The 18,020-nt window shown below is 42.3% G+C and overlaps 1 protein-coding gene across 1 annotated transcript; it reads right to left on the minus strand.

Annotated features, from left to right (window-relative positions):
• Positions 1-3,168: 3,168 nt before the first annotated feature.
• LOC127571836 (alpha-1,4-N-acetylglucosaminyltransferase-like) lies at positions 3,169-8,483 on the minus strand. Its single transcript, XM_052018583.1, has 2 exons — positions 7,988-8,483; positions 3,169-3,756 (listed from the first exon to the last, which is right to left on the minus strand). Exons 1-2 carry the CDS (start codon positions 8,423-8,425, stop codon positions 3,169-3,171), a joined length of 1,026 nt encoding a protein of 341 aa, XP_051874543.1. The 5' UTR covers positions 8,426-8,483.
• Positions 8,484-18,020: the final 9,537 nt, after the last annotated feature.

Genomic DNA, 18,020 nt, shown 5'->3' on the forward strand with positions numbered 1-18,020 from the left:
GTGTGTTTTATTTGTCATAACCTTGATTCCTTTTAATACCTTCAACTAGAGAGTGAATACAAAACAGACATAGCTTTAATGTTGTTTCTCCAACCATGTTTATCATAAAAAGTACGAACGAAATCAACATGATCAGTAACACTGAAACAACAATATTATATGTTAAATAACAGCAAATTTGAAAAAAAACTCATGTAACTTCATATAGCCGACTGGGTTTGGAACATTGTGAGTCTATTTAAAACTAATCTTGGTGATAGTTTACTCCCATTCAATCATTTTCACTGTTTTGTTGCCCAGACTGATTGATTATATTCCCTTTCTGAATTCTGCCAGTTCTCTGTTTCTTGTCTGTCCTCAGTCACAACTGGAACAGAGGTGATCACAGCAGGAAGCCACCACACTGAAACTAGTTTGGCCAGTTAGTTTGCATTGCATCTGTAGATGGAGCAACAAAGTTAATATTTCAGAACTAAGAACTGGTGGAAATCTGATATGTTCGAAATTGCGGTGAAGTAGGAGGGGTGAAAAGAACAAAGGAAATGTTTGTGGTTGGGTGGAGACAGAGAGACTGAAAAACATGCATTGCGCCAGTGGTGAGGGCTTGTTAATTGCAATGGATCTGTCTGGAGGAGGTGTAAATAGGAGGAAATATGTGAAGCTGTGAATGCCCCACAAGTCTTGCAGCATCCATGGAGAGAGAAAGGACAAACAAATGTTATAGGCTAATCACCATGAGGATTGGCCAGTTCTGAAACAACCATGGAAAGGCTGAGGATCTGAAATTGTTGAGTTTACTGTTGAGTTGCAAGGGCTGAGATGTGACACATCAGAAAAGGAGACCATGCATGCTCCTGATGTCTCCCTGCTGCAGCATCTTCACCAGCAACAACACAACAGCTGCCCTGTCCCCTGCGTTCCATGTTTCCCTTCTTCCTTCAAAGTCGAGTTTATTGTCATGTGCACAAGTACATGTATGCACAGGTGCAATGAACCTGCTTTGTATGTAACTGTACAGGAATTGGCATTCGGGGCAAGATATATATTACCAGCAGACTTAAATCATTCTTCTTCTCTGCAGTTACTGTACATATACAGGTGTCGTCACTGTGACATACAAACTATCTAGTATCCCTTTTGTTTTCTGTATATTGTACATGTACAAGAGCTGTCTTCAATCCATTTATACACCATGACGATAGAATTAAATATTTCCTTTAAGCTAAGTGCACTGTACATGTGGAGAAGTCATACATATGACTGTTACGGACGAGGTTACTATTGGTGAATATCCCTTTAAGATAAACCATGGTGTGTGTGTGTGTGTGTGTGTGTGTGTGTGTGTGTGTGTGTGTGTGTGTGTGTGTGTGTGTGTGTGTGTGTGTGGCGTGGTTACGACAACAGAAGATAAAGGACGTAATGACATTTTTGAAGCAGTCAGTCAGACGAGAGAGAGAGAGAGAGAAAGAGAGAGAGAGAAAGACCAGCCTGCTGGTCTCTATCAATGGATGAAAAACAATAACTGTGCCTGTCACTACAATCCACGTATGGATTTTTGGAATAGCCCAGTGGAAAGTGGTGGAGTAGTCACTGCTGAGTAGACACTGAGGTGTCCTATGAGTTCCAAAGTGGAACATTTGGATTTCGTAATTACTCTCTATTTTCTCTCTACGTTTTGTCTTCAGTCAACGGTGGTTGTTGAAGAAGCCTTTGCTCACGTTTCACCTTATGGCTTGCTGAACTAACTTTGAAAACTATTCCCAGACTTGGAGTTTGGGAATTTGCCACACACACATTTCGAGTTTAGTTTTTGGGGTTAATGTTTAAGATCTAACATTTTTACTTCAAACATTCTAACATTTTTACTTTTATTTTTCTTATTATCATAAGTAGTTATTAATAAAGTAGTTTTTAACACTTAGACATGACTCAGTGTGTTTCTTTTGTTGCTGGTTCATAACAAAACTTGGGGCTCATCCAGGTTAGTTCCCCAGATTGATGAGAGTCATCTGGGATAGTTCCCAAGATTGATGAGAGATTCGTCCGGGATCGATCCAAAGATTGACGAGGGTGGTCTGAATTTGAACTCAAGACTAGTACTAGAGATCTGGGTTTGAACAAATTGGGGTCTTAGTGGATGACTGATTGTGGCTGGTCTGATAAAATTCTTTTTTTTAATTGGCTTGTGTGTGTGGAAACCAGCAGCAACGGATATTGATGCATTTTTGGAGTCACCAACCATACAGGGATTACAGGTGGCGAAAAATAATGATTTGGTAAAAATTGCTACAAGGCTAAACCTTAAAGCAGTAAAGCAGTCTATGAAAAAAACAGTTATACATAGAATTATAGTTGACTATTATTTGGAGAAGGAAGTGTTTGAGGTGAGTGAGTTAGTTGAGTTTCCTGAGATTAAACCAGTGATTTCTGATGTGACTTCTCAACCAGAGGAGTTGGAGGAGGAAGAGTTAGAACAGTTTCCTAGGAGGGTACCAGAGTTTTCAGAGGCCCAGGTGCAATTAGCAAAGATAGAATTAGAACAAAGGAAACTGGAGTTGGAACAAACTCGGCTGAAGTTAGAGGCTGAACGGGAACAAACTCGGATGAAGTCTGAGGCTGAGGCAGAGGATAAAATGGAAGTGTGAACACATGATATGTCACATAGTCACATGGAAGGCAGTCAGTTATGACTTTCCTGATGTTAAATGGGAGACATGTATCTTTACTAATCTGATATTCTGTAATTGTGTAGAATGATAATTATTAACACATCATTAACTGTATGAGCGGTTAAATTTTTTTTTGAAAAAAATTCTTTTTGGGTGCGAGGCATGTTACGGACTAGGTTACTATTGGTGAATGTCCCTTTAAGACATAGCACATTAGTATGTGTGTGTGTGTGTGGGGGGGGGTGGTGGGCATGGTTACGACAACAGAAGATAAAGGACGTAATGACGTTTTTGAAGCAGTCAGTCGGAGTCAGTAAGAGGTGAGAGAGAGAGAGAGAGAGAGAGAGACCAGACTGCTAGTCTCTATCAATAGATGAAAAACAATAACTGTGTCTGTCACTACAATCCACGTATGGATTTTTGGAATAGTCCAGTGGAGTCCACTTTGTGGTTGACCTGTAGAAGGAAACAGGTATTTGTGTGGACAGTCTGTGCTATTTTAGGATTGAATTAAAGTTTTGTAACTATTTGGACAATGCAACTGGAAAAAATATTCAATTAATGATCCACTTCCAGCAACAACTTTTTTTTTCTTGCCAGAGTTCATGTAATTCCAGACATGAGCTCCATATGTAGCTGAGAAGACCTGATCGAAATCCTCTTTTTTCCAGTGAGCATAATACCTTTCCCAAGCCGGAAATGGGACTGGGTAGAACCGTTTTGTGATCCATAAAGAGATGCCATTGCATTCCAAGCCAATGAAGGCCCCTGGGTTATCAATGTTGCACCATTTCTTCAGCATACGGGTAATCAGTCGAGGACCTTGTTGAGCCCAAAGATCTCCAATGTAATGAGCCACAAAATCTTCCATGCAATTCCACAAAAATGGATGGTGCTTGTGATGGAAACCTATTACCCCATTACTGACCATTTCTGTGGTTGCTGCACATGTAAAGTTACCAAATGGCATAGACCTCAATGATATTATGTCAGAATCCAGGTAGATGCCCCCATATTTACAGAGCAATGCTAAACTGCAGCCGTCGGCAAGTACGTGGATCCAATACCTCTCCTTTTCTGGATTTACCTGTGGTATAATGGACAAAGAAAAGATTAATTCATTATCTTAATTTCTATTCTATCAACCAATCATTTCTTCTCCAGTCTTTGTGTCTCTTCCAAAAGCTAAAGACCATTCGGCCAGATGGCATTGCTTGCTGTGGCTGCAGTCAGCACACAAAGACAGCCTATCCAATTTCTCCTTGAACTGAAATGTTCCAATCCAGCCTGGTGAATCTCCCCTGCACCCTCTTCAGCACAATCACATCCTTCCTGTAGTGCAGTGACCAGAACTGCACACGGTACTCCAGGTGTGGCCTCATCCAAATTTTGTAAACTTTTAGGGATTTTTGGATTTGTACCCCAAGTTCGAGGCAAAAGATATATTTCACTGTGTGTTTCGATGACCATGTGACTAATAAAGATATCTTATCTTGTCTTATCTTATCTTATCTCCTCCCAACTTTCTAGCTGATCCATACCACACTGTAGCTTTACACAACCCTGCTCACTATCTACAATACCATTTTCATATCATCTGCAAACTTACTAATCATACCTTCTACTTCCATCCCCAAGTCATTAATACATGTCACAAAATCAAAGGTCCCAGCACTGATTCTTCTCACAGACTTTCAATCAGAAAAGCAATCTTCCACCACCAACCTCTGTCTACCATTACAAAGCCAAATTTAAATCCACTTTGCCAGCTTGCCTGCATCTCATGAGTTTGAACCTCTTGGATCAGCCTGCCATGCAGGACTTTGTCAAATGCCTTACTAAGCTCCATGCAGCCAAAATCTACTACACTGGCCTTGTCAATATGTTTATCTTTAATAAAATCCTGATAAAATTAATGAGATAGGATTTCCCATCTACAAAGCCTTGTTGACGATCCCAATCAATCCCAATCTCTCCAAGTGTAGATATATCATGATCCTCTGAAATTCATTTTCAATAGCTGGCCTCCTACTGATGTAAGATTCACTGCCCTTCTTGAACAAAGGAACACTTGTTATAATCCAGTCATCTCTTATCTCATCTATGGCTAACAAAGATGCAAAAATCTCTATCAGGGCCCCAGCATCTGGCGCATAGTCAACAACTAGGTCATGCAATGTAAGAGGAGACGGAAAGCTCTGATAAGCAATGACTTCCCCTCCCAAATGAATAAATGACAGGACATTTCTCTTATTGACCAGGAGACTCCACAGCATCCCTCCACCTCCCTCAGCATCCAACAGTGACAACAATAATCACAGCATCCTCACTCAGGCCACTGCTACTGGTCTTAAAGACACAGATGCTCAAAATGAATCCCTCATCCTCAGAGAGCAGCATCATCACTTCACTATAGCCCCACTTTCCAAATGAGATGGTTCCAACACACTTCTGATGACAGAAAAAAACACAACGGCAAAATATCTCTCAAGTGCTGGAAAACATTAGGATAGATCAGTCACTGGGACCAGACGGTATATATCCAGGGTTATTACGGGAAGCGAGACTGCTGCGCCCTTGGTGATGATCATTGCATCCTCACTGGCCACAGGAGTAGTGCCAAATGCTTGGAGGGTGGCAAATGCTGTTCCTTTGTTCAAGAAAGGGAGTAGGGATAACCCTGGGAATTACAGGCCAGTGAGTCTTACTTCAGTGCTGGGCAAGTTACTGGAGAATATTCTTAGAGACAGGATTTATGGGCATTTGGAGAAGCAAAGGTTGATTTGGGACAGTCAGCATGGCTTTGTGAGGGGCAGGTGGTGCCACACGAGCCTGACTATATTCTTTGAGGATGTGACAGAGCACATTGATGAAGGTACAGCAGTGGATGGAGTGTACATGGATTTTAATATGGCGTTTCATAAGGTTCCTCATGGACGGCTCATTCAGAAATCCAGGAGGCATGGGATCCAAGGAAACTTGGCTGTGTGGATTCAGATTTGGCTCGCCCATAGAAGAGGGAGGATGATATAAATGAAGCGTATTCTGCCTGGAGTTCAGTGACCAATGGCGTTCTGCAGGGATCTGTTGCGGACCCCTGTTATTTGTGATTTTTGTAAATGACTTGGATGAGGATGTAGATGGGTGGGTTAGTAAATTTGCAGATGACACAAAGGTTGGTGGTGTTATGGATAGTGCAGAAGGTTGCTGTAGGTTAAAAGAGGACATTGATAGGATGCAGAGCTGGGCTGAGAAGTGGCAGATGGAGTTCAATCTGAAAAGTGTGAAGTGATACACTTTAGAAGATCGAATTTGAAGGCAGAATACAAGGTTAAAGGCAGGTCTCTTAGCAGTGTGAAGGACTGGAGTGATCTTGGGGTGCAGGTCCATAGATCCTCAAGGTTGTCGCTCAGGTTGATCAGGTTGTTAAGAAGGCCTGTGGCGTGTTGGCCTTCATTGGTTGGGGTATTGAGTTCAAGAACCGCAAGGTAATGTTGCAGCTCTATAATACTCTGGTCAGACCACACTTGGAGTATTGTGTTCAGTTCTGGTCACCTCATTACAGGAAGGATGTGGAAGCTTTAGAGAAAATTTACCAGGTTGCTGCCTGGATTGGAGAGCATGTCTTATGAGGATAGGTTGAGCGAGCGAGGGCTTTTCTCTTTGGAGAGAAGGAGGATGAGAGGTGACCCGATAGAGGTGTACAAGATGATAAGACGCATAGATCGAGTGGACAGTCAGAGACATTTTCCCAGGGCAAAAATGGCTATCAGGAGGGGACATAATCTTAAGGTGATTGGAGGAAGGTACAGGGGGACTATCAGAGGTAAGTTTTTTTACACAGAATGTGGTGGGTGCGTGGAATGTACTGCCGGCTGAGGTGGTGGAGGCCCATACAGTAGGGACATTTAAGAGCCTCTTAGACAGGCACATGAATGATAGAAAAGTGGATGGCTATGTGGGAGGGAAGGGTTAGATAGATCTTAGAGCAGGATAAAATGTCAGCACAACACTGTGAGCCAAAGGGCCTGTCTAAGTCTGGCGTGCATGGTATGTATTGTAACCAACAGTGGTAATTCAAATGACATGAGCTGTGAATTTTATGTAGCATTACTGTACTCTCACCACTGGGGCACAAAACCACTGAAATTCAAAGACACAGAACTGAATACGCACATCTACGTCCAATCTCTCAGCAGTCATAACATAGTAGAATTGTTATGGCAGAGAAGGAGACTATTCAGCCCATTGTGCCCAGCCCAGTGATCATCTCTGTGAATCTCCTCTGTACCATCTTCAGCACAATCACATCTTTTCTGTAGTGTGGTGACGAGAACGGCATACAGTACTCCAGACACGTGCTCCATAGGTCACTAGGAAGGTCTGTTCTCTATCCATGCTGCATTACTTTATCACCAGTTTATCTATCGATTCTGCAAATTTTAGGATCTGTGGACTGTAGCCCAAGGTCCCTCTGTTCATCAACACCCCCTAGGGTCCTACCTTTGTTTACTCTCCCAGAAATGCATCACCTCACACTTGTCAGGATTGAACTCCATTTGCAATCGCTCTGCCCAACCTTCCAGCTCCATCCCATGGTTCCCATCTACCCACCATCCCTCCCTTATTTGGTTCCACACTTTGCCTTCCTCTCTCATCTATCTCTATTACCATCCTCTGCCTTCTATTACCACCAGTACTTATTTTCCTTCTCACAGCACCTTTGCATGTATATAAAGGAGAAACTTGCTTGCTTCACTTTGGTCATACGAGAGGGGAAGTCATTGCTTATACAACTCCCTTGTCTATCCTCCAAGTACCCAATTACTCCTTTCAGTTGGAACAACACATTACTTGTATTTCTGCCAATTTTTATGTAATGCATTTAGAATCCAAACCAGGCTTGGTGACTGTGAAACAGAGCATCTCTGCTCAGTGTGCAATTGAGACCCAGAGTTTTGAGTTTAATTTTTAAGTTACTTTAATTTTTGTCCCCTTGCTCTGTACAGCACAATAATCAACGCTCTTCCTTTCTTGGTGTCCATGAGCATGTCTGCCCTGCCTCCAATACTTAGCCTTCAGAAAACTGCCCTCAGAACATTCACACAGGTTTAAGAAAAGTAAACAAAACGGTGAGCAATATTTGTCCATGTGGCTGAGACTTTCACTTCACTCAGTACTTCTGACCAGGTAATGTAAAAAATATTGCATTTCCCATCATTTCCACAGATACACGACATTCATGGTGCCATTTATAACAAGTTAATTTGAGTCAACCGCTAATTTAGTAAATGAAATCATTTCTTGTTACTGGTTACCTTTTGATACCAGCCTTTCAATGGAGTGTCTTCAAACGGTTCAGTGGGATTTAAGGGTAGAATGACAACATTCTTCATTGAGGAGAGCAAAGGGATGCCTCTGTACTCAGGCTGTGGATACTGGCTCAAGTTGTCACTGAACCCCTTCATGAAATAGTGGACTGGTTTGTCTGGGTTCAGACGAGCAGCAGACTCCACTGAGCATACCATCAACGGCGTCGGCTCTACATTGTCAGTCGACTCCACAAACATAATACCGGCTTTGGTGTCTGGTGTTGCAGGATCAGAAACATCTGTACCAGAATCGTTGTTCACCTGGGATATTCTGAAGATGTAGCTTTGAAAGTAATAACAACTGTCCAAATCCCAGCATCTGTACACCACGCCAGCATTTGTAAATATTAAGACAAGGAGACATCCCTTCTGCATGTAGATCATGGTGGGGAGCTGAGATATATCCTGAAATGCTCCTGGGAGACAAAGATGCAAGTTTTTTTCAGCATTGACATTCATTAAAATATTTTTCTAGAAAAGGAGTACAAAATAATCACAGCATTGAGGGCAACGTATTAGTGTTTACCAGCACAACAGTGGACTCAGCCCAATACATCACAGGCACATCCCTATCCACCATCGAAAGTATCCTCAAGAAGGCAACATCTATCATCAAAGATGCCCACCATCTGGGCCATGCCATCTTCTCGCAACTAACATCGAGCATTGCAAACTTAGTGTATAATTTATGTTTAATTTACGTCTTTCTTGTGAATGCTGTGTTTCTGATGCCCTGTGTCTGTGATGCTGCTGCAAGTAAATTTTTCATTGCACCTGTGCATACATGTACTTGTGCACATGACAATAAACTCGACTTTGAAGGAAGAAGGGAAACTTGGAATGCAGGGGACAGGGCAGCTGTTGTGTTGTTGCTGGTGAAGATATGCATTAGGGAGACATCAGGAGCATGCATGGTCTCCTTTTCTGATGTGTCACATCTCAGCCCTTGCAACTCAACAGTAAACTCAACAATTTCAGATCCTCAGCCTTTCCATGGTTGTTTCAGAACTGGCCAATCCTCATGGTGATCAGCCTATAACATTTGTTTGACCTTTCTCTCTCCATGGATGCTGCAAGACTTGTGGGGCATTCACAGCTTCACATATTTCCTCCTATTTACACCTCCTCCAGACAGATCCATTGCAATTAACAAGCCCTCACCACTGGCGCAATGCATGTTTTTCAGTCTCTCTGTCTCCACCCAACCACAGACATTTCCTTTGTTCTTTTCACCCCTCCTACTTCACCGCAATTTTGAACATATCAGATTTCCACCAGTTCTTAGTTCTGAAATATTAACTTTGTTGCTCCATCTACAGATGCAATGCAAACTAACTGGCCAAACTAGTGTCAGTGTGGTGGCTTCCTGCTGTGATCACCTCTATTCCAGTTGTGACTGAGGACAGACAAGAAACAGAGAACTGGCAGAATTCAGAAAGGGAATATAATCAATCAGTCTGGGCAACAAAACAGTGAAAATGATTGAATGGGAGTAAACTATCACCAAGATTAGTTTTAAATAGACTCACAATGTTCCAAACCCAGTCGGCTATATGAAGTTACATGAGTTTTTTTCAAATTTGCTGTTATTTAACATATAATATTGTTGTTTCAGTGTTACTGATCATGTTGATTTCGTTCGTACTTTTTATGATAAACATGGTTGGAGAAACAACATTAAAGCTATGTCTGTTTTGTATTCACTCTCTAGTTGAAGGTATTAAAAGGAATCAAGGTTATGACAAATAAAACATACTTTCCCAAAGTAATATGATACCACAATATAATTACAAAGGAAAGATGTTAAAAATCATTGCGACCCACCTGTAAAAACGTGGCTGAGTCTGTGACGCTGTTCTGTGAGTCTGTTCTGTGAGTCGGGTTGGATGTTCAACATGGGAGTTACTTAATTTCATGAACTTTGAACAAATTTGCAAAGCGTCTGGGTATGATACTACCAGGAAGCACGAAGTAAAAAATGAGCAGTCACGTAAAGTGACCGTCACAAGAAAGTAAATTTATAAAATAACAAAGAAACTGTTGGAAATAAATTGTAACAACATTTCCAGTCAATAACATTCCATGAGAATTGGTGATGTGAAAAGAGAAAATGCTGATGAAAGATCATTGACTTCAAACACAAACTCTGTTTTTCTCTCCATGGAGTATTGCCTGACTTGCTGAGGATTTCCAGCATTTTCAGTTTTAAATTTGGATTTCTGGCAGCTCCTGTTGTGAAAACACCTGATATTGGACCTTCCTCCTTGACAGCAGCTTTTGCCCTCCCTTATGGTAAATGTTCCTCATTTCCCATTCATATAGAAACCAAAGGCTTTATGGATCACAGACATGAGGGAGTAGGGTGTTAAGAAATGTGACTGTACATATAACTAATGAAAAAATACCATGCAAGCAAACCCCTGACTGAGGACTAGGTGGTAATTACTGTGTCTGGAACTTGATTACAAGCCAATTATACTAAAGAATAAGGGTGATGGTTGTATTAAACAGTAAGTGGGAGGTTTGTCCTAAAAAATGAGTGTGATACCAGTCTTTGAATCTCTTGATTTTAAATCAATTATACTGAACAATAAGTTGAATCTCAGGAGCCTGGTTGAAACTCTCGGACCCGCATTCATTAAGTGTGCATGACAATGTCTGTATAAATTACTGTCTGCTCCTTTGTATTGCAGAGACCTCGGATAACGACTCTCAACGAGTGTTGACGAGACTTCTCCCTGGCGGTGCACTGCAAATAAACGCGTTTTTACTGAATTAATCTGTGGCACTGTGTGACTTTGCAGCAAACAGGAGTGGGAATTTAAAATCGGAATAACATTTTGGCGAGCCAGCCAGCAGTCCAAGACAAGGTCTCGGAAGCAGTGTGAGCAATCGACGTGGATAACGACTACCTGAGATGGAAGGGCCCACAAGGTAAGATTCACCTTGATCCCTCTCAGGGAGTTGGACACCTAATCGATCCCTTCACTTATCGAATATCCTCTGACGGACTCCTCGCGAACCTGTCTTGAGTTCCACAGGTAGTAGGAGGTTCGAGTCCTCGGCATAATAATGGTAAGGGGTTTGAGTCCCCAGTTTTGGGTTTGGGGTTTGAGTCCCCAGTTTTGTGATTGGATTAGATTAGTTTATTGTCATATACATCAGGGTGCAAAGAAATTCCTTGCTCACATGAAGCTCACAGAGTGAACAGTAATAATAAATATCAATAAATACACCAATGAACACAAAACAACAGAATGGTGCATAGATTGTAGTGCAGTCTGAGGAATGCAAGAAGAATACCAAAGTGACAATAATGTGGCAGTACTACCGGGAAGAGGGTGTGAAAGAGGTGATAGGTCCAGGAGTCTGATAGCAGTGGGGAAGAAGCTGTTCTTAAGTCTGGACATCTGGCCTTTCAAGCTCCTGTGTCATCTCCCAGAAGGTAGAAGAGAGACAAGGGAAAGGCCAGGGTGGCAGGCATCCTTGATGATACTACTAGCCTTCTTGAAGCAATGCACCATGAGGATGGGCTGGGAGGGAGGAAATGTCGAGCCTGTGATGGACCGGGCTGTGTTTAGCACTCTTTGCAGGTTCATTTGGTCAACAGCAGAGCAGTTGCCTTCCCAGGCTGAGATATTGTTGCAAGACTGAGACATGGTTGAAAGAAGGGCAGGACTGGCAACTGAACATTCCAGGCTATGGACGTTTCAGGATTGATAGGGAGGGAGGTAAAAACAAAAGGGGACATTGCATTATTGATCAAGGAAGTCATCCCTGCAGTAATGAGGGAGGATGTCTTAGAAGTATCTTCCAATGAGGTCATATGGGTGGAAGTTAGAAATAAAAAAAGGGTGATCACTTTGCTGGGATTATATTATAGGCCTCCCAACAGTCAGTGGGAGATAGAGGGGCAGATATGTAGGCAACTCACACAGGTGTAAGAGAAATAAGATTGTTGCATTAGAGGATTTCAATTTCCCCAATTTTAATTGGGATCACCTTTGTGTGAAAGGATTAGATGGGTTGAAATTTTTAAAGTGCATCCAGGAGAGCTTTTTGTACCAATAAGTATATTGTCCCAGTAGGGATGGGGCAGTATTGGACCTAATCTTAGGGAATGAGCTGGGCAAGTGGATGAAGTGTCTCTGGGCAAGCACTTTGGGGTTTGTGACTATAACTCAGTAAATTTCAAAGTAGTTATGGGAAGGGATAAGGATAGTCCAAAAAAACAAGTGCCTGAAGTGGGCCAAGGCTGATTTTACTATCATTGGACAGCACCTGGCAAATGTACACTGGCAACAGCTACTTGCAGGTAAATCTTTTAAAAGTGAAATAGTGTGAGTTCAAGGCCAAAGTGTTGCCCCAAGGGATGGCAGGTCCAGGGAACCCTGGATATCAAGGGATTTTGTGAGTTCAATAAGGTAAAAAAAGAAAGCATTTGGTAGGTATAGTGTACTGAAAACACTAGAGGCTCTTCAGAATTAGAGAGTGTAGGGGGTGCTTAAAAAATGAAATTAGAAGGGCACAGAGGGGCCACAAAGTACCACTGACAGATTAGAATAAGGAAAGTCCCAAGGCATTTATACCAGGAGCAAGAAGGTTACCAAGAAAGAATGGGCCTTGTAGGGACCAAAGAGGCAATTCATGAGTGGAGTTAGAGGATGTGGACGAGGTCTGAAATGAATACTTTTCATCTGTATTCAGTAAGGAGAAAGACATTGTGGTCAGAGACATAAGAGATTCTGCAGATTGCTGGAATCTGGAGCAAACACACACAAAATGCTGGAGGAACTCAGCAGGACAGGCAGCATCTATGGAGGGGAAATAAGCAGTCGACATTTCGGGTCAAGTTCCTTCATCAGGACTGGAAAGGAAGAGGGCAGAAGCCAGAATAAGAAGGTGAGAGAGGGGCACAGGGTGGCAGGTGATAGGTGAGTCCACATGAGAGGGGAAGGCAGGTGGGTGGGGGAAGAGGGATGAAGAGAGAGTGATGTAAGAAGCTGAGAGGTGATAGGAGAAGAAGCAAAGGGCTAAGAAGAAGGAATAGGAGAGGGCAGTAGACCATGGAATGAAGGGAAAGTGAGGAATAGATGTGTAGGCCATGAGGGTGTACGAGGGGAAAGAGAAGGGGTGAGGGGGCCACAGGAATAAGGGAAAACAAAAGGGGAGGGACAGAGATGTCATTTGAGATGGTGACATTCCACAGCATGTTCAGAGTTAAAAAGGAGGAGGTATTAGATGTCTTAGCAGGCATGAAGGTGGATAAATCTCCAGTGTCTGATGAAATATATCCCAGACTGTTGTGGGAGGCAAGGGAGGAGAGAACTGGGGCCCTGATGACTGGAAGAGTTAATTTATTCAAGAAAAGCAGCAAGGAGGAGCCAGTTAGTCTAATATAAGTGGTAGGAAGTTATTGGAAAAAAAATCTGTGGGACAAGATTAATCCTAACTTAGAAAGGCAGGGATAGTCAGCACAGATGTATTAGTGCCAGCATCCCTGGAGAAAAGCAGGTGGTCAACGTTTAGGGTCAGGATCCTTCTTCAGGATTGAAGATAGGAAAAGGGGAAGCCCAACATATAGGAGGGAAAAGCAGAGCAGTGATAGTAGGACAAAACAGGGGAGGCGGGGTGGGCGCAGGGAGGTGACAGGTAGATGCAGGTAAGAGGTAGTGATAGGCAGCTGCAGGGGAGGGGAGGGCAGATCCAGTGGGGGATGGGTAAAAGGTAAGAAGAGAGGGGGAGAAAAGGGGCCAGGAAAGGGAAGAAGAGAAGAGGCACGGTGGGGCGGGGGGTTTGTGGGGGAGGCGGGTGGGGATGACCTGAGGTGGGAGAATTCAGTATTCATGCTGTTAGGCTGCAAGGTTCCAAGATGGAAAATGAGGTGATGTTCCTCCAGTTTTTGTTTGGAATTCTCCTGGCAGTGGAGGATGCCGAGGACTGTCATATCAGCGATAGTGTGGGAGGGGGAGGTGAAGTGACTGGCAATGGGAAGAAGCAGGTCACGGTAAAGGACAGAGCAGAGGAGTTCTGCAAAATGGTCACCTAGTCTGTGTTTGGTCTCACCAACATGGAGGAGGCCACACTTGATATTGGTATTGTTATTGGTTTATCATTGTCACTTGTACCAAGGTACAGTGAAAAATTTGTCTTGCAAACCGATTGTACAGGTCAATTCATTACACAGTGCAGTTACATTGGGTTCGTACAGAGTGCATTGAGGTAGTACAGGTAAAAACAATAACAGTACAGAGTAAAGTGTCACAGCTACAGAGAAAGTGCAGTACAATAAGGTGCAAGGTCACAACAAGGTAGATCGTGAGATCAGAGTCCATCTTATCGTATAAGGCAGTGGTTTTCAACCTTTTTCGTGCTGCAGCCCCCCAGAACATGTCCTTGTTAGATGGCGGACCCCTGAAGCCCACAAAATCAAACAGTGGAAAATTCATGCATACAACACTTAAATTACTGCACATAGGCCCTGTTGAAATAGTGACTGTTTCAATTATCAATAACTACCAGCGGTGTCTTTCAGTGTTCAGTTCAACGTGAAGGTTGTGCCTGTTTTGCGCTGCAGTTTGTCCAACCGTGGTGGTATGTGCGACAAACATACGCGTATGTCATCCTCAATATTCAGTCTTTGTCTGTATTTGGTTTTCATGGCAGTGACCGCAGAAAATGCTATTTCGCACAAGTAAGTGGTTGCAAATGGTAACAGAACATTGACGGCTTTGCCGGACAGCAGTGGATACTCCTGGGAACATGCTATCCAGAACGACAACAGTGACATTCGGTTGAACTGCAAGCACAAAGTCCTGTCAGTTGACAGTTCAGTCAATTCTTCTTGTTCACGTCCAGTTAAATCAGAAAGCATGTATTCAAACGGACTTAGAATCCAATCAAACATGCTCGTGTCATCGTCGCCAAAATACTCATGGAAATAATGTGACAGCTGTTGAATATGTTTCAAAATGGTGCTTGCAATGGCCTCTGTCTTAGTCTCGTTCACTGTCAGAAAGTCAGCCAGCAACGGAAACATATCATAGACGCCTTGTTTGCATCTTCCCTGCCAGATACGGAGTTTTTTCTGGAAAGCTTTGATTTTGTCATGCGTTTTCAGAACATTTGAGCCAGGTCCTTGCAATGATAGATTTAAGCTGTTCAAAATGTTGAAAATATCTGCAAGATAAGCTAATCTGGCAACCCATGTCTCATCTGTCAAGAACTGTGCCAATGATCCGTTATGCTCATTTAGAAAAATGAGCAGTTCATCTCGCAATTCATACGCGCTGCACAACGCAGCCTCGTGACAGCCATCTGACTTCTGTATGTAGCAACAAATGCTTATACTCGGATTCCATTTCACGGCATATGTTTTCAAATAAACGATGATTGAGTGGCTTGGCTTTGATAAAGTTAACGATTTTAATGCACGTGGAAAATACATCCGCCAGATTTTCATCCATATCCTTTGTAGCCAAAGCCTCATGGTGAATCATGCAGTGGATTGCTGCTACATGTGGAGCTACTTCTTTCACTCGTGCGACTAGACCCAACTTCCGTCCTGTCATTGCGGCAGCACCATCCGTGCATACTCCAATACACTGTGTCCACGCCAATGCCGATCATACAAAAAAAGTGTCGAGCACACAGAAAACCCAGTTGTACGCCCTGGGAGCGCCTTGCAAAACAAAAAGTCTTCCAAAGCCTCTCCTTCCCAGCAATATCGAACATAAACCAACAACTGCGCAGCACTGGCAACATCAGTACTTTCATCGAGCTGAATCGCAAATCTGACTTGCTGAAGACGTGCTATCAGCTGGCTCTGTATATCTTCCGCCATATTGCCAATTCTTCTGCTTACTGTGTTATCAGACCGTGGAATGGCTTTCAGTTTTTGACTGGATTCTTTTCCCAGTACAACTTCGCACATATCTACTGCTGCAGGCAGTATAAGCTCTTCTCCAATTGTGTGAGGCTTTCTGGAATGTGCTATTCGTAATGCTACCAAATATGATGCGCAATGACCCTTCTCATTTACAGTGGCGCAGGCTGTGATTTTGCCTTTCTGCTTGAGGCACAGCTCCTTTTGCCGCTCAAAATTCTCCATCGGCTTACTGGCAATATCTGGATGCACTGTTGTTAAATGGCACTTCAATTTCGCTGGTTTCATTGCATCGTTGGACAGTGTTTACAAACACACAACACAGAGAGGTTGGTCCGCATTTGTCCCCACTGCGATGAAGCCATATGAAATGTATTCTGGATCGTACTTGCGTTGTTTTCTCTTTCGGTCACCCTTACCCCATTCGTCATCAGAATCTTCTGGTTTCTGGTCAGCTTTTCTCTTCAGAAATTTCTCCATACTCAGCCATACACGCCAGACAGTTTAATTGTTTGTTTGTTGGAGGGAATCTTTCTTCGTTTGAACAATTGTCAACCAAATATAACTTATTAAAAACTCATCTTTTCCGATATTTACAAATTAGAGATTTTCTTTGATTTCAATTATGTTCTTTTCCTACGAGTCCTGATAAAAAATTTACTAGGTGATAATTTTTAACTTGAAGCCTTTTCATGATGGCTCAATATCTAATATCTATTACAAGTTATTAGGAAATGAGTAGGTTCCATTAGATAAAATTAAAAATGCCTGGGAGAAGACTTACGGATGTCAATTTCTGAGGAAATCTTGAAATGAAGTCCTTTAAATTGGTTAATACTTCGTCATTATGCGCCCGTCACTCTCCTTCAACTTAAAGTCGTCCATAGAGCTCACTTGTCTAAAGACAAACTATCCCATTTTTATTCGGATATATCTCCTTATTGTGACAAATGCAGTAATGGAGAGGCTCTTTAATTCACATGTTTTGGACGTGTCAGAGTCTTAAAAAAATATTGGACAGAGGTGTTTCAAACTTTTCTGTGCTTTACCTGCGCTTTTTAAGATAAATTTTAAACTTACTCCTTTGACTGCATTATTTGGGATTGTCGGAGAAAAAGACGTAACTTTGGAGGCTTCTGATCTACACATTCTGGCTTTATTTCTCTTATAGCCAGGAGGGCTGTGTTGCTTAAATGGAAGAAAGTTACTCCACCTACTCATGCTCAATGGTTATGGGATGTTATGTCATACCTGAATCGAGAGAGGATCCGTTGTTCAATTCTTAAATCTAACTTAGACTTTCAAACCCTGTGGGGACCTTTTTGAATTATTTCAAAACTTTTGATTTGGTGACTAAAGTACTGATATTGGCTGATATCGTTATGTCTCAAGGGTCTTTCCTTGTCTTTTCTTTTACCAAACAGCTTCAGTTTCTGGTAGTGGGTGTAGATTTTTTTATATAATAAAATTATTCCAATTTTTTCTTTATTAACTAACTATCACGTGATTATTAATTTAGAGTATTGTGATCTCAGGTATGATTTAACACAATGTATTCAGTAGTATTTTTCTCCTCTCTTTGATCCATGTACTCTGTATTTTTTTTGTGAAATTAATAAAAATATTGTAAAAAGAGAAATGGCTGTTGTCACTGTGATCCATCTGTAAGATAGAGGGTTCTGTAGATAGTAAACTTCGGGGCGATCACTGTTAAACTTAAAAGAGTGCAGTTGGAGAGGGAATGCTGACTGCCAGAGAACAGGTAGGTAATTCACAAGGTATTCTCTGACCAATACTAATTTCTAATATTACAGGGGGAGAGGCTTTCCCTGTGTAGTGCCAGCAGGTCAATGGGAGCTGCACTGTGCTTCCATCCCCACTCTGTGCTGCAAAGGTGAAGGTGAAAAATCAGAAGTGTCATGGTTATCGGGATTTGTATAGAGAGGGCAGCAGATCAGTGTTTCTGGAGTCATGGACAGGATGGCCCCTGGGTCAGGGATTTCCATTGAACATTGTGGAAGGGGATAGCGAACAGCCAGAGATCCTGGTCCACATTAAGACCAACAACATGGGTAGATAAAGGTTTGGGTGGGG

The sequence above is a fragment of the Pristis pectinata genome, chromosome 6 (assembly GCF_009764475.1).
Source record: "Pristis pectinata isolate sPriPec2 chromosome 6, sPriPec2.1.pri, whole genome shotgun sequence".
Lineage (NCBI taxonomy): Eukaryota > Metazoa > Chordata > Chondrichthyes > Rhinopristiformes > Pristidae > Pristis > Pristis pectinata.